At 50.7% G+C, this 21,336-nt stretch overlaps 8 protein-coding genes across 8 annotated transcripts; 3 read left to right on the forward strand and 5 right to left on the reverse strand.

The window, feature by feature from the left end:
* Nucleotides 1-1,068: 1,068 nt before the first annotated feature.
* On the forward strand, nt 1,069-1,607 carry APUU_12009S (DASH complex subunit DAD3 family protein; the record flags this gene model as incomplete). Its single annotated transcript, XM_041698163.1, has 2 exons — nt 1,069-1,242; nt 1,344-1,607. 2 exons carry the CDS (start codon nt 1,069-1,071, stop codon nt 1,605-1,607), a joined length of 438 nt encoding a protein of 145 aa, XP_041551375.1.
* A 277-nt stretch (nt 1,608-1,884) lies between these two features.
* MRPS5 (mitochondrial 37S ribosomal protein uS5m) lies at nt 1,885-3,229 on the reverse strand (the record flags this gene model as incomplete). The annotated part of the gene is made up of 2 exons (XM_041698165.1): nt 1,885-2,156; nt 2,209-3,229. The coding sequence occupies 2 exons, from the start codon at nt 3,227-3,229 to the stop codon at nt 1,885-1,887; spliced, it is 1,293 nt and encodes a 430-aa protein (XP_041551376.1).
* Nucleotides 3,230-3,624: 395 nt separating this feature from the next.
* Nucleotides 3,625-5,256, forward strand: TRM2 (tRNA (uracil(54)-C(5))-methyltransferase; the record flags this gene model as incomplete). Its single annotated transcript, XM_041698166.1, has 1 exon — nt 3,625-5,256. One exon carries the CDS (start codon nt 3,625-3,627, stop codon nt 5,254-5,256), a length of 1,632 nt encoding a protein of 543 aa, XP_041551377.1.
* Nucleotides 5,257-5,419: 163 nt separating this feature from the next.
* ARP3 (actin-related protein 3) lies at nt 5,420-6,901 on the reverse strand (the record flags this gene model as incomplete). The annotated part of the gene is made up of 3 exons (XM_041698167.1): nt 5,420-6,316; nt 6,403-6,758; nt 6,835-6,901. The coding sequence occupies 3 exons, from the start codon at nt 6,899-6,901 to the stop codon at nt 5,420-5,422; spliced, it is 1,320 nt and encodes a 439-aa protein (XP_041551378.1).
* A 994-nt stretch (nt 6,902-7,895) lies between these two features.
* Nucleotides 7,896-9,669, forward strand: APUU_12013S (threonine aspartase 1; the record flags this gene model as incomplete). Its single annotated transcript, XM_041698168.1, has 5 exons — nt 7,896-8,002; nt 8,067-8,266; nt 8,318-9,325; nt 9,386-9,495; nt 9,553-9,669. The coding sequence occupies 5 exons, from the start codon at nt 7,896-7,898 to the stop codon at nt 9,667-9,669; spliced, it is 1,542 nt and encodes a 513-aa protein (XP_041551379.1).
* A 770-nt stretch (nt 9,670-10,439) lies between these two features.
* On the reverse strand, nt 10,440-11,635 carry TFB4 (TFIIH/NER complex subunit TFB4; the record flags this gene model as incomplete). Its single annotated transcript, XM_041698169.1, has 2 exons — nt 10,440-11,521; nt 11,590-11,635. 2 exons carry the CDS (start codon nt 11,633-11,635, stop codon nt 10,440-10,442), a joined length of 1,128 nt encoding a protein of 375 aa, XP_041551380.1.
* A 530-nt stretch (nt 11,636-12,165) lies between these two features.
* On the reverse strand, nt 12,166-15,937 carry GDE1 (glycerophosphocholine phosphodiesterase; the record flags this gene model as incomplete). Its single annotated transcript, XM_041698170.1, has 4 exons — nt 12,166-12,390; nt 12,448-12,848; nt 12,908-15,739; nt 15,802-15,937. 4 exons carry the CDS (start codon nt 15,935-15,937, stop codon nt 12,166-12,168), a joined length of 3,594 nt encoding a protein of 1,197 aa, XP_041551381.1.
* Nucleotides 15,938-18,555: 2,618 nt separating this feature from the next.
* Nucleotides 18,556-21,169, reverse strand: APUU_12016A (uncharacterized protein; the record flags this gene model as incomplete). Its single annotated transcript, XM_041698171.1, has 2 exons — nt 18,556-20,973; nt 21,089-21,169. 2 exons carry the CDS (start codon nt 21,167-21,169, stop codon nt 18,556-18,558), a joined length of 2,499 nt encoding a protein of 832 aa, XP_041551382.1.
* Between the last annotated feature and the right edge of the window lie 167 nt (nt 21,170-21,336).

Consider the following 21,336-nt stretch of genomic DNA (forward strand, 5'->3'; position numbering starts at 1 on the left):
TACTACAGGGAGTTTGGAGGTGTTTAGAATTTCAACTTGGGACTTTTCTGTTATCGATTTGCTGCGACTTATATTGGGTGGATATCGATCTGCTTCGATGTCTGAATCTGCTTTGCGCGTGTCATTTTTCGGTTCCTGTTATTGTGCTTCTGCTATGGTATACTCTTGTCCCTTTTACAACATTCTTTTCTATATGGCTATCAGTCGCCTTGCCATAACTATCCTTATTGCAGAACACGGCGTTGGCGATTTCGAATTTGCACTTGCGCAACACAATTTGTTCAACTACTGCCGCGTTACTATACGAACCGAACTCTTGCTTGCATTTCTCAAGCCCTATTACCTATCTGTTCCGTTTTACTTACCTGGCTCGAGAAATTGGGCAGAAGGCTTTTCAAGGATCTGTGTTCAACACGATCCGCCTTCTCTGCGTGCTTATCATATACATCCTTAGTCGCGAAATTCAATTGTCTTATTATTCAAATACTCTTAAGGATGGAGAAGTAGTTCTGGCAGTTCTTCCCCTCTTGGACAATGCTCCATGGTTCTTTCACCGAGTAAATACCCTCATTGCATCAATATCTTGTTACCCGTTAAGTAGGAATTACTGCCGTCCTTTCCACCTTCCTTGAAAGCCATCCGTATACAATGTCCCAGCCATTCGAGGGATAGATCATTTGAGTTACCCTGGATCATACATGATGAATATTCTAGTTTGCATATTTCATTCAATAATGTGTAGTGTTTCACTATATGTGTTGAGCGTACTGGAATATATATAATTTTGTTGACATCAGTAGTAACTCAAGATACTGCAAGGGACGACGGATATCGTATGTCGCTCACTTGGAGATAAATGTATTCAACATATAAGCTTCAATAGTAATGTGGATTTTCCTGGGGCAATTGTAGCCCGTGAGGGTTGGGTAATAACGCCGCTGCCAGAACGGCCGACGCGCTTCCAACTTTCCCCGCCAACCAAAATAAATCCGGAACCACCATCAACACCCCTCAAATCCAACGCGAATATAAACAAAAGCAACTCGTCTCCTTCTCCCTCAAGTAAAAATGTCAGACGTAACTCCCACGCCATCAAGAACTACAACGCCCCAGACAGACCCTCCAACGGACACCCACCCCGCAACCGAAAATGCCTTTCTCCGCCCCTCCCACCCGCTCGTCACCGATCTCGAACAAGAAGTCCTGGATGAGTATGCACGCTTGCTGGGGAATGTAAATAAGGTATGTTATTTTCTTTACAGCTCCCATCATTTATCTCCTTCCCGCAGATTCAATTCAATGACGGGCCGATGGCTAACAACTTTTCTTTTTCCTACCCATAGTTGTCGACCAGGCTATCGGACCTTGCGGACTCTCCTACCTCGGTTACGCTAGACGGGCTCCGACAATTAGAGAGGAAAACGGCGACTGTGTGCACGCTGCTCAAGGCTAGTGTGTACAGCATTGTATTGCAGCAGCAGATTTTCAACGAGGGGGAGGAACAACAGCAGCAAGGTGGGGACGGGGAACATGAGACTGGGACCATGAATGTTGGAGATGAGGGAGGCTACGGGCATGCGGATATGAGTTACCAGGAGGGGTATTGATTTATTGATTGATTGATGAATTGGGTGCACTTGTTGGGGCCAGGCGTTGGGTTTCGTTTTCCAAGTCATGAATTATATACCCCCTCTGCTTTGTTGTGGTGTTTGCTTATACGATTACGTTGTAAAGAAAGTGAGCCGTGATAGGATTTGATTGATTGATGGTGTACAAATACATGGTCAAATGCTGGAGAAAATATGAGAAAAAAAAGGTATTATATACATCGTCAGAATGCAACCAGAAGCCTGGCAACAGGACAATGTGCCATAATCGTACAGTCTAGTTCGCGCGCCGTTGTCGGTCCCCTTCCTCTCTTTGCCATCCTTCCTCTTTCGTGTCTCTTCCAGAATAGTATACCTTGCGAACATCTACCAGCTTCTTGCCTCGGGCGCGCGCGATTTCCTCTGGGTCGCGCTGGCTCATCAAAGCGTTGTAGGCGGCCTTCACGGTGTTCATGTGGTTTCGAGATCGTTCGACACGGGCAGCGATGTCGCTGATGCCGGCTGCACGGCACATTTCGTAGATCAGACTTTGGCAGCGGAGACCGAAACCTGAATGCTGTTAACTATGCCCTTGTGTAGAACGGAATATTGCCGAGCTTACCAGGAGGGCGGCTCATCAGTTTCAACTCCACAGCGCCCGACTTGCCCTTGACGTCGCCGAAGATCGTGCGGTTCTCGTACCGAGGAATAGGTTTCATGTTTCTGATTGCACGGAACCTCGCTTGCACAATTGCATCTCCCATTTCTTGTGACTTGCCCTCGCCGATACCGAGGAGACCATTCCCATTACCAGCAATAGACAGGACATACTGGCTGCGTACCTTACCAAGACGGGTCTGGTTTGTGACAAACTTCTTGACGAGAGATCGCTCCCTGATTTTCGAGAGCGTCTGCGGGGTGTGTCCGGTAGCCTTCATGAGCATCTTCAATGCATCACTTGGCTCTTCGTCTACCTTGGTAAGGTTGGCACCCTCAACCTCGTAGTATGGGGGAGGATTTTGCATTTTCCCATCCAAGTTTTCTCCATGCTGAAACAGATCCGGCACAAGTGAACTATTTGGGTTCAACTCGTTTTCCTCCTTCCCAACTGTCACACGGTTCGTCTCGGCAAATCGCACCCAGTCAGACACCGAAACGTTTTCCGGAATCTCGGAGAAGAACTTTGCAAAGTCGTCGACGAAGTCGTCTTCGGTCTTCAGAGTCGCATTGTAGTCACTGTTGCTCTCGGGGGCGCGGACGTGTTTATCAAGACCGGGTTCGATCACCGAGAGGTCATCAAGATACGAGAGCTTCATGGGATCTTTGCGGATTCGGAACTGCTCAGCCAAGTCTTTCGGGTCAATGGCCGCCTCGCCGGCTTCAACCGCGGCGAGCTGTTCGGGGGTGTAGTGGTCCTTTAGCCAGGCCTTCTCTTCCTCTGTGTAAGGCTTGAAATGATCTGGTGTCAACTCATCGCGAATCTGTTTCAATGTCTTGCCATCAACCTGAACGGGAGGCTTTGGGCCCTTGTCTTGAAGCTGTATCGCCGACAGCTGGAACTGGCGACGGGGCACGCGAGGGCCGTGGGCGGCGGCGCGTGAAAAGCTGCAAAACAGACATCTGGCTGGCCGCGCAATACTCATGATGACGGATAGGCTCTTTGGCCCGTTCAGGCCGCGGGGAGCAAAAGGTCGTGTGAGGGAGGGTGGAGTGTGGACAACGGGGGTGAATCGGAGGATGGTGGAGGACAACTTTTGAGGCCGGCAGAACGAGAGAAATTCTCAGCCGCCGGTCTGGCCAATCAGCGCCCACCCTTTTCTGCTTTGGAACCTTTTCTTCCATGGCCAGCTCGATTTTCTTTTCTTCCTCTTGACTCTGCGGTTTTCTTGGATTTACATTTATGTTTCGCCTTCCGAGGTTGTCTGTTTGTCGCCAGTTGAAATATTGCCCTCCAAAACCCTCAGCGACTCGGTTACTCCCTGTCGCAATTTCGAATTCTATTTCTTTGCAGCAACGGAATGCGCATCGTTCATCCATAATGGCAGGACCAAATAAGAACTTTCGCCATGGCCCCAAGCGGCAAAGGAGGACCGAACCTAAGCGGAAGGAGAAGTCGAACGAACTGGACGAGGTCTTACAACTCGATATTGACAAACTTTTGAAGAAGAACAAGCCCGAAGTCGACAGTGCCGCCGACGCTCCTACTCCCCCGCCGTCCACGCTTCCAGAACTTTTTACAGAGATTGAGGTGACTGTCGAGGAGATATCTTCCACAGGCGATGGGTTGGCATTATCGGAAAACAAGGACCACGTCTACATCGTTCCATTCACAGTTCCAGGCGACAAAGCGCTTGTCAAAGTAGTGCGGCATGTCAAACAACTATCTTACAGCGTGACGGATTTTCTCAAGGTTATCGAGCCTGGCCCACAACGACGAGATGATGCGATTGGGTGCAAATACTTTGGAAAATGCTCTGGCTGCCAGCTTCAGATGCTGTCGTATGAGGATCAGCTGGCGCATAAGAAACGCATCGTCGAGAAGGCATATGCCAACTTCTCCGGCCTCATCCCGGAACTTATTCCTGCCATTGGAGATACATTCCCATCGCCTCAGCAATATGGATATAGGACCAAACTCACACCGCACTTTCCTGCTCCGCCTGGAAGCGGCAAGGGTACTCCGGAGTCTGAACCTCAGGTGCCACCCATCGGCTTCACCTACAAAAACCAACGGCGGCACTTAGATATCGAGGACTGCCCATTAGGCACGGACATCATCCGACAAGGATACAAGAGTGAGAGAAAGAGGGTAGCAGAAAACCTGGCTAAGTACAAGAAGGGCGCAACCATCCTCCTCCGCGAGACCACCAGTCGCACTCCAAAGGAGGCCTCGACAGACGCCAATGGCAGCTCCGACTCCAAACCAACAATCCCAATCACTTACGAGAACAAAAACAAACCCGAGCAAGAATCTGGCGATGTCATCACTATCGACCGTCCAACATACACCGAAGAGAAACGGTGTGTAACAGACCAAAACGCAACCTCGGTCGAGTACATCGACGACTACCTCTTCACCAACAAAGCAGGCGCATTCTTCCAAAACAACAACTCCATCCTGTCCGGTTTCACAGAATACATCCGCCAACAATCTCTTGCGCCTAACACTGATACATCCTCCACCGCGGCCAACCCCCCTAGCCCCATAAAATATCTCCTAGACGCCTACTCCGGCTCCGGCCTCTTCACCATAACCCTCTCCCCGCTCTTCAAATCCAGTCTCGGCGTCGACGTAGCGGGCGACTCCATCATCTCTGCGCGCGACAATGCACGTGCTAATTCCCTACCCAACACCGGCTTCGCCGCCGCCGATGCCGCAACCCTCTTCAAGGACGTTCCCTACCCGGCTGACCAGACGTTACTTGTTATTGACCCCCCACGGAAGGGTTGTAGCGAGGACTTTTTGCAGCAGTTGCTGACGTATGGCCCGCGACGCGTCGTGTACGTTAGTTGCAACGTGCACACGCAGGCGAGAGACGTGGCGGTTATGGTGCAGGGAGATCAGAAGAAGGGACTGAGGTATGATATTGAAAGTATTCGCGGATTTGACTTTTTCCCGCAGACAGGCCACGTGGAGGGTGTGGCTGTTTTGAATAAGGTTGCTATATAGGAGATTGGTTGCTGTAGCGGTGGCATGAGCTGAGCTGTGACTTGCTTGCTCGGGGCGTTCTGGTATATAAAATCTTATTTCAAAGCGTACATGCTCGGGACTAGGATTTTGATTTGTATAAATACTATGGACAAGATAATGCGCGAAGAACGACTAAAAAAAACTAAGTACCAGGGCCACCAAGGAGGGCGAACCTCCGAACAATGCTAGGGCCAATTTCGTCGTATTCTGCCTTAGTGTGGCAGTAGCTGCGGAATTCCGGAGTCTGACCCAGCAGACTGCCTCCAAACCACGGACCATGTCTCTGTCTCTTATGTGTCACGACTGCAACGTCTAAACCACCACTTCGTGCTCCTCCGCTGCGGGCTTCCGATGCACGAAGACGTGCGTCAACAAGGTGTCGAATATCACGTTGCAAGCGACGGCCAAAGTCTTTGTAGAGGGTAGATCCTCCAGATAGCACAATATTCTTGTACAGTCCTCTTCGGACATCGATTGGCGAAGACTGAATAACACCATCCACAACATTGGGGAGAGGAGTCAGGAAGTCGGAGGAGTAGATTTCGGGGTTGAAAAAGATCTCAGGAGCAAGGAACCGCTCATATCCGACGTCAATGCTAACACTACGCCCGTTGGGTGCGGTCACAGTATGCTTCAGGAAACGGTCCGGTTCGCGATCGTAACGAGCAAACTCCTTGACGATATCAGGCGATACGTAACAGTATTCCTCCTTCACCTTCTCGGCCGTCTTCAGGCTGCTATCGGGCTCGCCTCGGTCTCGCAGCAAGCTTTGTACGAAGTAGGTAATGTCTCGACCGGCAACGGGAATACTCTTGATAGAAGATCCGATGACGTAGCCTTCTGCAACGGGAATAACGTGGGTGACACCATCACCTGAGTCAATCACTGTTCCGGTAAGAGATCGATCAGTCACTTTAGAGGAGGTCCAAGAAGCTGCCAGGGCGAGCACAGCCTGGACGGCAATGTATAGACCAGCGCAGTTGAAAGACTCGAACATGATTTCGGCAGTATTTTCGCGGTTTTCCGGGGGGTTGAGCGGCTGGTAATAAAAGAAATCATTAGCAAATCTGCCCAGGGTGCATTTCCGGACCACGATAGGAAGAATTGCTGAGCTCCAGGACTTACAGGTTCGGTGAGGAGGAAGTAGTGATCCTCGGGCTCGACGCGGAGGTATTTGAAGATTGAGTTCGACCAGAATCGCTCCATTTGATCCCAATTTTCGATCTGTCCATGACGAATGGGGTAGTTGATTCCATATCCAGGGCCACTAGCAGCTGACAGAGCTTCATCACCGATGAAGAAGTCCAGATCTTCTGTGCCACGCTTCGCGGACAAATGACCACCTGCACCTCCCCCGGAAGCTAAGAAGGATGGTTTGTTCGCAACGGCAGGTCGCGCACCGGCCCCGGCGCTTCCAGCACCAGCCTTCGTAGCAATTGCAGTTGGAAAGACGAATGAGGGCGAGTCGTTTCCGGCGAAACCTGCGGGCTGTCAGCTCCTTCGGATCACTTAGTGCGGGGATAGTGCTGGGATGGGGTAGTAGCTGGACGCATTTACCTAGCTTTGAGTAACCAGTACCGCTATAGATTGACGGTAAAATGTTAGCTAGAAAATCCTGTCTCATTTAATTGTTCAAACATTGAAAAACCGAAATAACATACTTGTCCATGACAACGGCCGGAGTTTGGGGAGCCATGGCGGATGAGCTGGGGTGCACGCACACACACCCGCTGTCTACCAATTAACAAGTAAGATAGTCGTTCAGTAGGCCCGGATGAAAAGGCAGACCCAGGAATTAAGTCGGTAGAAAGGAAATAAGAAACGCCAAAAAGACGGGGTTAAGCAGCGAGGAGGGGGCTCAGCCTGGAGGTATGGAGGTGGTGGGCAGGCAGGCAGATTAGAGCAGGCGGTGGGCCCAATACGTAATGATACTGCCACGTGATCCAACGGTATGGTACTGTCAGCCACACTCACAGCCACAGACAGCAACTGTGGCTGGTGCGTCAACCGACTATACAACAAAACGTGCGTAGATTCTTCATACAACAGCGACAATTGTGTGAGAACACCATGAGATGAGTCCAGCAGAGTCTAGCATGTCAGACAAACCGGAGCCACCACAGTCTGGCAAAAAATGCTGAGCTCGCTCGTTTTCAAAACAGGCAACTGCGCTGTGAACTGAGCAGAGGAAGGCACTCGCTGTCGGCGCCTCAACGCCTTTATATCGTTCTCTAATCACCCCAGGGCCACTCATTTGGGCTCTCATTGTTATTCCCTAACTGTATTATTCCCACTCTCCGGTTTATCTTTACACAGTGTCTAAGATACCCTAGTACCCTGCTCAACCAAATCAAAGAACTGTGCAGCAGCTTTATTTAACCTTATCTTCTGAGCCTATTTATTGCTCTCCTAAGTCTCTCCTGCGTTTGCAGTTGTATTGGGAGCATTTCTTGTGCTGAGCGCAACCCTACTTACTGTGCGCATAAAATCACGCTGCGTGATTACCTAGTCGCCAATTGTGCAATGCTTTAGTACCTAGCAGCCTGGATCCTCCCATTCTGTTCTCCCAACCTTTCGCAAATCTTCCGCCATTCGGTCAACAAACAATCCAGGCCATCATGAATCGATCAAAGAAAGGAAAGCATGCCTCTGCCATCTTCATCCACGCCGGCGCTGGCTATCACCGTCGCGACTTCGAAAAACCCCACATGAGAGTGTGCGAGAGGTGAGTCCTCCCTATGGTCTACCGAGGTGGAGTGACCCCGATAGTGATTGCTAATGTCAAACAGCGCAGCCAAGATTGCCATGAGTGTTCTTCGTAACGGTGGTTCGGCGGTCGATGCTGTTGAAGTAGCCATCATGTACCTTGAGGATGCAGAGATCACCAATGCGGGCTACGGTAGTAACACTACGATCGAGGGCACTGTCGAGTGCGATGCCACGGTAGTTGACCACCTCGGACGTAGCGGGGCTGTCGGTGCCGTAGCGCGTGAGTATCCCTCTTTCAATTTTATGTCTCATTACTAACCTGGCGAATTAGAGGTGAAAAACCCCATCTCACTGGCTCGCACGATCCTCGACGCATCAAAGGAACCGTTGACCTTACATCGAGTACCTCCAAACTTCCTCGTGGGACCGGGAGCCACAGACTACGCTTACGAGCGCGGGCTAGTGGTTCTTCCTCATGATGGCCTTGTATCGAATCCAGCAAGACACAGGTGGATGCAGTGGCAGAGGGAACTCAAAGAGGCGGATATCCGGCAGCGAGCCAAGTCACAGGGATCAAATGAGATTGACAGCACCTATTACCGTCGCCCAGTTAGGGGCTATTCGACTCACTTTCCCATAATCCCTTCCAGCACACAATCAGCATCAGCCCCTACGAGTTCCTATGTGGGCATGCATAATATTGGGAAGGGTAATCCAGACAGTGGGCATATAGACTCGCGAAACAGCGGCGTCCCAACAGAAGCAGACGTTCAGGTTCCACCCTCCAATGAAATGAAGGCTAAGAGCGATCATTCTAGTGGTGGTATATCCCCCACGTCAGTACGATCATCTGCGAACCCGTTCAAAAGAACATTTTTTCACCCCAATCCACTCAGGGCTACTACCCAAACTGGAGTACCTATGGACGTCGATGAGCCTTCGCTTCCATCCCACGGCCGGGACGGTTCTCTGCCCGACCTTTTCGGGTTTACGGAGGATCGTGTAAGCGATACCGTGGGTGCCATCGCTGTAGATAGCTATGGTCACATTGCGGCCGGATCTTCTTCTGGGGGAATTGGAATGAAACATAAAGGTAGGATTGGGCCGGCAGCGCTGAACGGGATTGGTACCAGTGTCATCCCTGTCGACCCTAATGACCCCGAAAAGACATCCGTAGCGAGCGTCACATCCGGCACAGGGGAGCATATTGCGACCACCTTAGCTGCATACACCTGTGCTTCACGGGTCTACTACACCCACCGAAAACGCCCAGATGGTACCTTTGAGGAGGTCACCGAAGACGAGGCTATGGGGGCAATGATTGCAACAGACTATATGGGTAAGCGGATATATCCGCTGAGATACGACTCAAAAAGTTGTTAACAACTGTATTTCCTAGGCCACCCTGGTGTGAAAGCCAGCCATTGCGAGGGTTCTGTCGGGATTATGACTGTCAAGCAAACAGTAGATGGAATATACTTATACTTTGCGCACAACACAGATTCCTTCGTGAGTGCTGGGATATTTTCGGTTCTATGGTCAATTGCTAATGGGGGTTTACTTCAGGTGCTCGCCAATATGAGCAGCGATGACAAGAAACCGTCTTCTGTTATGTCTCGCGGCAATGGACATGGAAGCATTGCGCAGGGTGGGAAGGCCTTTCGAATGAAACAGCCTTCATGATACTACGGACGCCATTTTTCGATGCATTCAGCGCCTTTCACAATCACTAGACCCTAGACACCACAAGCTCGTGTCGCTACTTTGCCCAAAACTGCTATCCATGACCAAGTCCTTCTTGCAGATACTATTTCGAGATAATGCGACTCCTATGACCTCGTATTATGCGTTTGTACAATGCTTTAATGCGGATGGGTATCATATTTTCTTTGCTTTGCGCGTCTTTGAATAGGTCTCACTAGGAAATGCTGGTCTGCGTATACGTTTCTTGTGTATTCTAGGCCAAATTATTTATATTGTTTCCCTGGTCCAATTCATTGGAATCAATATTTCCCGTGGCTCTCCAATGGTATTCACTCTGCATGTAATGTAACCCTAAAGGTGCACTTGATTATTAAAAAAAAATAAAAAAATTCTCCTGGTATATCCCAGAACTATTCCGCGATTCACGTCTCTTGAATAGCGCGCGAGAACCTAAAGGGATCCCGGATCATGTACTTTTCCCGAGACCCTTCGCATGCGAGGATCTATTTCCCGGAAACACCCATATCAGAAAAGCGGATATGTGTCGCGCAGGATGGTGGTGATATTTCTCCGTCCTAGTTAAGTAGATCCCAGCCCAATGCAATATGCACCATGTCCGAATCCAAGTTGTGTTTCATGATTGAGAGTACCATGCGTGGATGACACCGGAAGCTCTCTGCTTTCGAATTTACAACCCATTACATATGGGCAAGTAAAATGGTATCCGAGATCCAGTCCAGAGACTGTCATCATGGACCCGGTGTAGGCGTCGGTGTCGGTGTAGCAGAGACACCATTCGGGCGAACCTTCTTCTTCTTTTTCTTCCTCGCCACAACAGCCGGTTTGGCGCCGTAGTCGCCTGTGTCTAGATGCGTGCCGCAGGTCAAGCAGTCGCCGTTCTCCGGTGGTTCGCAGAAGATACTCAGACAGATAGAACAGACGAGTCCGATATCGACGACGCGGCGGTGGCAGAAGCAGGCAGCGCGGAAGTCGACGTCGACACGGGTTGGGAGGACAAGGTGCTTGCGGGAGCGCTGGTCCGGGAGAAAGGCCATCATTAGGTATTGGAGGAGGCCGCGGGGGTCGGAGAGGGGCATGTAGATTCCCTTTGTTGCGTCGGAGGCTTGCTGGAGGAAGACGGCGTCGCCGCTGAGTTTGCACACGTCGATTGGGATGTGGAGACGTTGGCACGCGAAGATGCCGTTCATGATGGGGATGTATTGGTGTGCGGAGCCGGTTGCGCTGCTGACGGAGATTATGAGGATACGGGACTGTAGGCCTTCTGCGCCGCCATCGTTGGTTGCCGTAGAGCGCCGCGCAGTGTCTTGGTCGCCGGAGTGGGTTATGTCGCCGCCGTGGGCTTCGGCCCATGCGATTGTTCGTCGGTTGATATGGGTGAGAGCCAGTGTTAATGCGCCTGCCATCATTGTTGAAGTATTGCTTTCCACATCTGCTCGGCTCGTCGAGTCCATCAGGTGTTTTAAGTTCGATGTGACTTGTTCCTCCACTATCCTGAACGGGCGGTATTTGTTCACTTGTTTGCCGCTGTTGTTCTCGTCGTTGCTGCTGTCGGCAGTCATCGCAACATCGCCGTCAGAATCTTCCTGTGATGTTGAAGACGGCGAGGGGTATAGCCATGCGGCTTTATGAGTATGTGAAGCGACGACGGCAACCTCGTTCGCATAGTTGCAGGCAAGGTGGGCATTGAGGAAGACGAGGATATTCGCGACGGCGGTTGAAAATGGGAAATTTTTCTTTTCATCCTTCTCGAGGAGCGCCCAGACGTGTGGGTTTGTGTCAATGACGACCGTTAAGAGGGACGGTGCAGGATCTATCAGGAAATTCATCATTAGCGACTGTTCTCTGGTTAAAAACAAAAAACGAAAAAGGTCCTCTTACCATGTGCACTTGTCTCATAGTGCTCGGTCGCGTCGACGGCGTTCATGCTTGTAAACCAAACGCCTCAATATGAGAAGATTTTGGTATTGTTCCAAGAATGGAGACGGTGAGGGAATTCGAGTGTACCAAGGCCGGCCGCAGCGACAGGTCAATCTTTCACTTGAAAGAGTCGAGCATCATGGCCAACCAGCTGAATCTCCCCCGCGTAGGCAGATTCGGAGCTTTACCGTCTATAAAGTCCCGTGGAGCTGCACGAAAGAAACCCCCCAGGGCGAGATTGTCAAGCTCAGAGAAGGTTGATGAAAAGCCTAGACCGGTTTATGCCAGAGCTCCGATTTAGCCTCAAAAAAGTGGCATGCATGCACGTGACACCAAAGTGGACCAATTTCTATGTACCAAGTTAGGTAACTTTACGAGAATCAGGAGCCCAGGATCGTATTTATATATAAAAGCAAACAAGTTTATTCGTACTTCATAATTAAGCTTAGCCCAGGATCTAGAGTTGGGTAGCTATCTAAGTGGTGTTCTTGTCTTCGACATCCAAATCCATCTAGAATGACGAGATATCTATTTCAATCAAAGAATAGCCTCCGTCTTGACATGGAGATGGTCGTCTTTCTGCTCCGTCTGGCTCAGAACGGGGATCTTGTAAGCCTCTCTGAGAGACGCAGTCGTCGGCTCGCTGAGTGGGCTGGCATGCGGGGTGAGACCCGGTGTAGAGCCCTCGCGCTCTGTTAGACCTTTGCGAATGGCAAGGACGGAATCGGCAATAACCGCGTCAATTCCTTCGGCGGCTTGGAGCTACAGAGCATGATGTTAGAACCGTACAACTGATAAAGGGTGTACTCGATAGCCTACCTTGACCTTATAAGGATCGTTGTTGGAAGTACCATAGGAAACACAAACGAGACCAGATTCTTTGACCACGCGGATGAGGCGCGGGCAAAGAACAAGGCACTCTGCCTGTGTCACCACGCCGAGCAGGTTCCATCGGGAGGCAAAGCGAATCGCCTCCTGCAAACTACTGGCTCGGATATCACCAATAGGGCTGGAGCCGGAATCGGTCAGGAAGAGGACGGGAATGGATGGCTGCTTGAAGGCCAACAGCAGGCAAATGTCAGGGTTAAAGCTGGATAAGATCATGTTACGTCCCTGACCCATTTCGTAAGCCTGGGTGAGGACAATATCCACGAAGGAATTCAATTCCACGGCATATGTATCCATCTCTTCTTCCTCAAGCTCATAGAGCATAGGGTATTCTGGACTCCGATCAGCGTTCGGTTCCATCAAAATGCTTTTGATCAAGAGATAAACTTACTCAACTCCATATTAAAACCAACGTTCTGAGGTAGCCTCTTGAACAACTCTTCCAACGTGGCGAACGGAGCCTGGATAGAGTTACCTCGACTATTGCCTTTGAATCCCTTCTTCTTGAAGTCACGCGTGTGCTTGATCTTTTCGTTCAACTCCAGAAGGTCACTTTCCGTGCCACCAACAGACATCGATCGGTGGCGGGGAGGGGGGTTGCTTGGTTCTGGCTCTCCGCTCGCGGCCAGTTTCGGAGATGTTGGCGCTCGAGACGCAGGTGTCTTAGTCGAACCTCGATCTCCCAGTTGAAGGAATTGCTCCAGCGTAAGGGCATGCACAGGCGCGTCGATTCCTGTTTCGCTGACAAGGAAATCATGGTAGATCACAGGAACGTGATCCTTCGTGAGCTGAATATCGAATTCGACATATGAAGCACCCAAGTTGGCTGCTGCGATGAAAGACTGGATGGTATTCTCGCCCAGCTGCAAAGAATTTCGGCTATCAAAATTCTTACCCAAACCACGGTGGCCGATGATCATTGTTTCAGAAGTCATACTCCTCCAATATGTCTGTTCCCTGTTGACGGTCATGTTTGGGTTTTTGAATGGCGTGATGATAAGGAAATTGAATGTAATAGATCCAATCACATCCAGTGTATTGGCCGCCACGATGGGAACAGTAGAGTCGCCTTGGAGGTTGATTCGGTGAGATCCCACTGTCGGCTTCACGCTGGAGAGCAGGGCAACACCACGTCCCACGATTTTGTCTTTTGAGCCTGCATAGGTCGGGACAAGGTCAAAAAGGAGCCTGACCTTGCTAGGGTCCGCCGAATGGAATACAATTGGTTCCGTCGCAACGTTGTCTTGTACAGGAAGATCAATAATCTCGGGTTCTCCTTGTGCACCGTTGGCAGAGACCACGATAGACAGGGCAGTGTCCAGCTGAGTCGCGTGCGCGTTTTCCATAGGAATACGGTCAAGGTTGACAGCTTCCACGTGCTTTCGGATGTCCATCGTGCCCAGACTTACCAAGACCATGGCCTCGTCGGTGAGATACCGATGTCCAAATGACTTAATAGGCTCAGAATACCGTGAAGTAGTACTCCCTGCAGAACTGCTGTTGGACTTCTTCTCTAGGAGAGACGATTGCGATTGAGACAACGGAGCAGATGTAGTAGAGGGAACAACTAGGACAGTCTCTGCCTCCGAGAGCTCAGGTGCAGGAGTGACTTTTGCAAGGCACCTAGCGATTTCGAGATGTCCACGAAGGGCTGCATGTTCCTTTGCCGTCCAGCCGGACGAATCCGCTCGCTGAAGATCAGCTCCAGCTTCAATCAGAGCCTCAACGACACTCAGCGAGCCATCAACACTGGCCACGAAAAGTGGAGTCCACGAGTACGTGTGCTCGGCAAGCTCAGTATCTGCTTTTTGATCACCGTTTCCCTTGAGAAGAATGCGAGCACACTTCTCATGGCCGAAGCGGGCCGCAACGTGTAAGGCAGTTTCACCCTGTTGGTCTTGGTAGTTGATCTCAACTCCAGCATCAACCAACAGCTGAACGATATCAATGAAGTTGGCTTTGGCGGCCAGTGCTAGCACTGCGCTTGACCTCGAGACGTGTTTGCGAACTTTCGATTTGTCTGGGGCTTGCCCTTTCCAATTCTCTGCCTTTAAAAGCGTCTGGGTAGTTAAAGGGTGGCCACCAACGACACTGAGATGAAGTGGCGCCCATCCATCATTATCTTGCCAGTGAGGGGAATCGATTCCTTCGCTGACATCGAATAAATCCCATGCCTGCAAGTGTTCGATAATCACTTCACAAACAACCCTGAATCCATACTGTGCAGCATAGTGCAATGGCGTGCGTCCAGACATATCTCTAGAAAGCAGAGACCGACGTTGATCGGGACGAATATTATCCAGCAGATGTTCGAGAACAGAGACCACAGAATCAGACCGGTCCAAATGCTGGGGCTGCTTCGCTTCCTTCACCACTGGGCGAGGAGGCTGCAAAGTCGGGAGCGCAGCGGGAGTGATATAGTTCGAAGTATCCAGAGGGAAGTCCAACACCATGGAGGCAGATTGCTCTGAATCAGTGGTAGTCTGAGCACGACCAATCGCAATCACTAAGCGATGAATGCAGTTGCGCTTGTTAATATCGTCTTCTTCCTCAAGGGAATCCGAGCGGCTAAGAACAACAGAAATGCATGCTTTAGAGCGATAATAAATCGACCGCTGGAGAAGACTCCGAAGAACCTTTGCGAAGACATTGTCGCCTGCTTCGTCCGCAGCCGTTTTCAGATCCTCTAGCAACTCCAATAGAACATGGGTATCATCCTTGCGCAGCGCTTCATCGATAGTAAGAAGCATGTTCGCAGGAAGGTTCAAATTGGGCCGAGAGGGCCCTCTTTTCAGTGAAAGAGTGGAATGTGTCGAGCTGGCATCGTCGAAGGTCTTCTGGTCACCCAGAGCAGACAGCCAGTCATTGATCTTTTTCAACGCTTCGGCAACGCGAGTGTTGGAGGCGAACGACAGTGGTTCAACCTTTGTCTCAAGGTATTTCTGCTGTGCCTGCGCTCCAACCTTTTTATCAAGCTTCTTGGTGATCTTATTGAACCCGCGACGGTTGACCTCGCCATACCATTGTAACTTGCGGAATTGTCCACGCAACTCAAGCAATGCGGCCAAAAGGTCTTCCACGTCCTCCGAATCCAAGTGGCTCCCATCCAAAGGCTGTGAATATCGGTCTGATAGTAGCTTCAGGCGACGCGAGAAGTCGGCATACTTCTTGTTGTAAAAATGATCAACGTCCTCAAGGTTTCGGTCGAGAGAGTAGAAGAAGCCTAGAGGCAGTGTTAGGAGGGCCGCTGCGCGGACCAAAACGCGCAATAATCAGATGGCTCACCGGCAAGATCTGCCTCGTGACCAGCCTTCACACGTTCCGCCAGGGATTTGATGAGCTTCTTCAGCGACTTGTACCGGATGTAGGAGGAGCTCCATTCCGGCACCACATTTCGGGGCAAATTGCGTCCAAACTTCATAGTTGCTGGAGTGTCCCAAATTCTGCAAGTAAATCCAAACAAGCCGCACAGATATTAAATTGCGACAATGTCTCCGTTCAGGAGAGAGGGGGAAAAAAGAGAGGGCCTTTTCCAAAGCTTCCAGTGGACCGTTAACCTTCCGCAGCCACTGGTTCAAAAAAAGGAAAACGCGACGGAGATTTAGATGAAGGAGGAGTGGCGGATAGAAGAAAGAGAGGGAAAGGAGAGCTTTGAAAATAGGGACGCCATGTGTCAGTTTTCAGGAAAGGCCAGTGTGAAATATTGTATAACTATCGGGGGGTGGAAAACCTGAAGCCGCCTCCGCTGGATTTGTAGAGACGGGATCCTCGGAGAAGACAGGAAAAGGTTGTGCAAGGGGCCAAAAAAGCGAGAAAGAGCAGCTAGTGACGATTAACGGTAGTCAACACGTGGAGAACCAGGAAAAGGATGAAAGGGAAGAGTGAAGACAGCAGGCCAAAAAAAAAAGATGCGGTCAGGGCGCGAACGAGAGGATCCGATCGACGGGGTGGACAGTGGAGCGGAGAGTCTCAAGAGGGCCACATCGCCGACAAGTAATCTGAGCTCTGGCGGGCACTGGGTGCCATGAGTGGCAACGAAGCCGGAAGGCCAGTCCGCGACCACCAGCGACTGCCACAGGTTCAACCACACCGTGGGCTTGTGGATGGGAAGGCCTGGGATCCATGGGTGGATGCGGAGCGACAGATCCCGCCGTCTGGGCGAACCGATCGTGGGCGTGACCGTCCGACCACTGTTGATTTGCCATGTGCTTCCCACTGGGGCCAGAAGCTCTCTCCGTTCCGAGTACGGAAAAGCAAGGGGGATGCAAGGTACAGCAGATCAAGAAAAGAAAAGAAGGACCTTGAAGCTATACGTACCTTAACCAACGAACCGGGTTCAACTACGGTACGAGTACGAAGTTCGCACCTACGCTCCGGATAAGTCGAGCTTCTTGGGAACCATTTTGACAGATGTAATCAGCGACTTGGGAGACGGGAAGAGGTTGATGAAGAAGCATCGTCTTGTACCGCGGTCTATAGCTGATTTTATATCCTCTACCGTATACTCCCCAGACCGCTCGGCGTACTTTCTGTTCTTCCCCCACGCGTTGTCCCAACCAGTCAACCGATCAGACGTGGGGAAGTTGCTCAGCTCTCCCTCCAATCTTCCTCAACATTGACCATCTAGCCATGCAGCAGAACTTCATTTCTGACGCCGGCGCAACTCTGCTTCCTTTTCTGTCTTGTTCACGCGCCCCGAGTCTCCCTATTCCCGCCGACCGCCGCCAGGAATCCAGGATCGACCCCGCGGCCAAGTGGGGCGATATCCAGCCCTGCTGCAGGCATTGCAAGCCAACTGATGCAGGCTGTAAAGGTGAGGGGGTGAATGTTCTATTCTTTTATCTAACACACGGGTAACCAGGTATACTCCGTACACTGTAGACACAGAGATTTTAATTGCGTCTGCCACTAAAATCTAACTTGAGAAGGGATTACCGGGCTGGCATGTATATAGTACTAACCCAAGACTATAAACATATATCGAGCTGTAATAAAGCACTTAAGTGCTTGAATAATCTCCTAATTTATTACTCCTATCCTAATCATGTTCCAATGCTCCGTGGGTAACAGAGACACGGGTCAATGATTACCCTCGACATCGATGGACAAACCCTACCTACTTGCCGCTGTTAAGCGTGTTGTCGCATATGGATACCTCTCATTGGGCACCCAGAACTCTCCAGGGGAATCTTCCCCCTAAACAGATACAATCACCGACCAGAAGTCATAGGACGTGATTCCTGGAACTCTACCGAGTGCCGACTCTCCCTAGTGACAGTGAGGCATGCTCGACAGGGCAGTTGGTGGGTACCACAGCCAGTGCGTTCGGATTTCACTCATCTGTCGGCTGAGAGAATTTATTGGCAGATCGGCTATGGGCATGTGGTGGCCACCATTGTATCTGCCAAAGGACTTTGCGGTGACTTCATATTTACTTGCAACGACATACACTGTAGCTAGCAGTAGCGTCGGTGTTGGCTGAGATTTGTCTAGGCTTGGGTTCACGGGACTAAATATAGAAAGTCTATCTTGGCAGTTACAATTGAATGGGGTTAAAAAAGCAATACGACCGTGACAACATTATTCATTCTCATTCCATAACCTAATATCGTGTGATATCAAAGACCAGTAACGGCCTTGGTCGGGGCTGGTCACATGAATCCAAAGCGGGACCGAGTCGTCTTGTGCACTCTGTTCCAGTGCTACAGGCGACGCTCTATGCAATTTGACCATCTAGGTAAGTAGTGTCATTAGAAGGATTCACATGAAACCACCAACAAAAGTAAGAAAAAGGAATCGGAAAGCTCAAGAACGCCGGATTAGCAGCCCCCTTCCAAAAGCGCCCGCAGGAAGCACAATCACCAAGCAACGCTGTATCCCTAAATAAAGCTTGAAAGAGATAAAAATAAAGTTAAGAAGAAAAGAGTGGAAGCGACGAAAGAAATTTGCGAGGAAAAGGCGTCTATGCAAAATAAAACAAAAGTACTGGCTTTCATCAAATCATCAAAACGAACCCCTGTCGGTTTGCCCCGCCATTGATTATCCCACCAAAGGCTTGAGCGCTTCCACACCAAGTTGGAGCACTAGCTGGTTCCGCGTCTTCTTTAGCACATTGGTTAGGACTTCAACGCCTCCAATTTGCTTCACGACTTCGACCGCCCTGCGTCCGATATCGCCAGAGGCTGCACAAGTCAGATTGCGCACGCAAGTAACCCCGCGGTGAACAAGGCCATCGTCTTCTTCCTGGCAAAGCTTCAGCAGGAGTTGGACCCCGCGCGGCCGGTCTAGTATTCCGGCAATAACTGGATCGAACTCTGTCAACATAGCCAACGCGCCCCCCGCGGCCCGTTGTGTAGTAAGGTCGTCCGTATCCGTAAGCGCGAGCAAGATGTGTAGACGCTGTCCAGCTCGCTTGGTGCCATCGGCCATCTTGATAATCCCAGACTCGCATGTCATTAAGTTACAAACCAGCTCGCAAGCAGCCCGTTGGATAAGAGGATTCTGAGAAAGCAACAAGTCTTCCACTTGCGGCCACGCGTTTCGAACGATGGCCTCTGCTGCCGCTGCATCAGGATGAGTGGCCAGATTCGTGAGCGCGAGGAGGCTCTCGAAGACTGGTAGCATATCCAGCGGCTGCTCAGCTGTGGCACTAGTAGCCTCAGGGGGGGCAATGAGAGCAATCAAGGGTCGAATGGCCGAAGTAACATGTGGAAATCCCGACAATGGGAAGACATGCGAAGGGTTGACGGAAATAAGAATACGCGCAAGAGCATGCGACGCATTCAGGATGTTGGTGTTGGTGGCACTGGTGCTGGTTGAGAGACCAAGTAACAGTTTGGCCGCACCTTGTTGTGCCAGAGTCCCTCGCGACTTGGGATTCCGCGACAGTGACAGTAGAATGCGGCCGATAAGTTCGTGATTCGAGGGCGTGGTGTTCCTGCCGCATGCCACTAGGAGCGGAACTACTCCTGCGTCGACAACGGCGGTACAGCGAGCGATGACATGCTTGTCATCTTCGAGAACATTTGGGCCATTCTTAACCGCACCGGCATTAGCCTCAGCATAGGATTTGAGTTGAGAGATCTTTTTCTGTTCTTCAGACAGGTTGGGAAGAAACTGCGTAAGATTCGAAATAATCACCAGACCTCCATAGAGGACCGAGGTGTCGTTAGACTTGTCCTGCAAGATTTTGATTAGGCTATGTAGGAAGCCCGAGTCACCGGCAAGTTGTTCCTTGACTTCCGGTTTGATGGAGGAATAAGCTAAACCCTCGATCGCATTCGAGATATGATCACCTTCAGATCTGGACATCAATCCCTTGAATCGGTCAACAAGCTCAGAAACATGGCTGTCGTCATCCTGAGACTTGCCGTTTGAAGCCTTACCGTTGTTTTCCTTTGGGGAAGCCCTTAACTTTGCCAGAATAACAGCCGCTAACTCCGAGTTCTGGTCGGTTCCGTTGGTGAGTATATGAGAGAGCCAGTTGGAGAGGTGCTTTGAGATAGCCCCTCGACTCGTGCTGCTAATGCAAGCGGCATTAAGCAGCGCCAAAATCGTTGTTTCCATTCTGCGGCTCTTCGGGTCCCTACCAGTTAGAGGTTTTAGAGCATCTATGAAGGCATCCGAAAGAAAAAGACCGGCTGCAACTTGCGGCGCAACAGGGAATACTGCAGCTGTCGCGGAACAGGCAACAATAAGATCATCAATGCGGTTCTTGCTTAACTTGGTGAAGATAATCTTCGACAATTGCTTTTCTCCAACATCTTTCGAGGCTTCGAGGTATTTCACAGTAGCCAAAGTAGCTTGGCTTCTCCACTCAAGTGGTAGACGGTGGTCCAACGAATTGACAACCACATCAAGGCTCTCGTCGTCCATTAGGTCTCGCAGCTGACCCGCCTCAATGGCAAGTAAACGCGCGATACCCTTGAGGGAGCGCCCGTCCAGATCATGACCCGATTCCATCAGTTTGGCAATAAAGAGCTGGAACAGTTCCCGCTCACAATGAAGGCGGTCATCCTCTGAGGGCCAAACCGAGTGGTCCAAAACAACGGTGTCTAGGCACACTGCGGCGCCATCGCCCCGGTCGTAAAGATCATCGAAAAAAGTGGTGACGGAGACTTGAAGCTGGCTGGAGAAATATTGACGCACACTGGCATTTTGGCGAACGAGACCGGAAATAATATCGTCTTGGGCTGAGGACAGCGCATGTGCTTGGCATGAAAGCAGGAGTTTTGCACATTCCAACCCTACACTCTCTGGCGAGACTAGACCGTCAGTCCGGAGATACCGGGCAGCATCTTTCGCTGCCTTTTCGTCTCGCTGGGTCGCATAGCGGCGGCAGAGGTCCAGTAGATGGTGGCCATTGCCTTCTTCTTGTTGGACCTTTACTAAGGCATCTTTGACAGTTGCATTGTCGGGCGCGAGCGTGAGCGCCTCTCGAAGATTTCGTACAGCAGCCTAGATTACATCACGAAGCGCGTTAGCCACTGCGCACGGGCAATACCAAGGGGAGGTAGCAAACAGCCAGTAGAGCCACTTTTGACTGGGGTATAAAAATAAATTAGTTCCATACCTCATGATGCCCCGAATCCCTCAACTCAACAGCCTCTCGCGAAAGGTGTACGGCGCGTTCCTCGCCTGTGGCGTGGACCATTTCAGCTCTGACTCAGAGACCTTTTCTGAAGGCGGAGCGCGAAAATAATGAAGGTAGCGTCGAGCAAAATATCAGGAGGCACGTCGGATCGAAATTGAAGTCGTATGGACGAATGCTGTCCAGGAAAATTGGCAAGTTCTCGCTGTAGAGAGTGGAAGTGAATAGTC

This window comes from Aspergillus puulaauensis, chromosome 1 (assembly GCF_016861865.1).
Source record: "Aspergillus puulaauensis MK2 DNA, chromosome 1, nearly complete sequence".
Classification (NCBI taxonomy): domain Eukaryota; kingdom Fungi; phylum Ascomycota; class Eurotiomycetes; order Eurotiales; family Aspergillaceae; genus Aspergillus; species Aspergillus puulaauensis.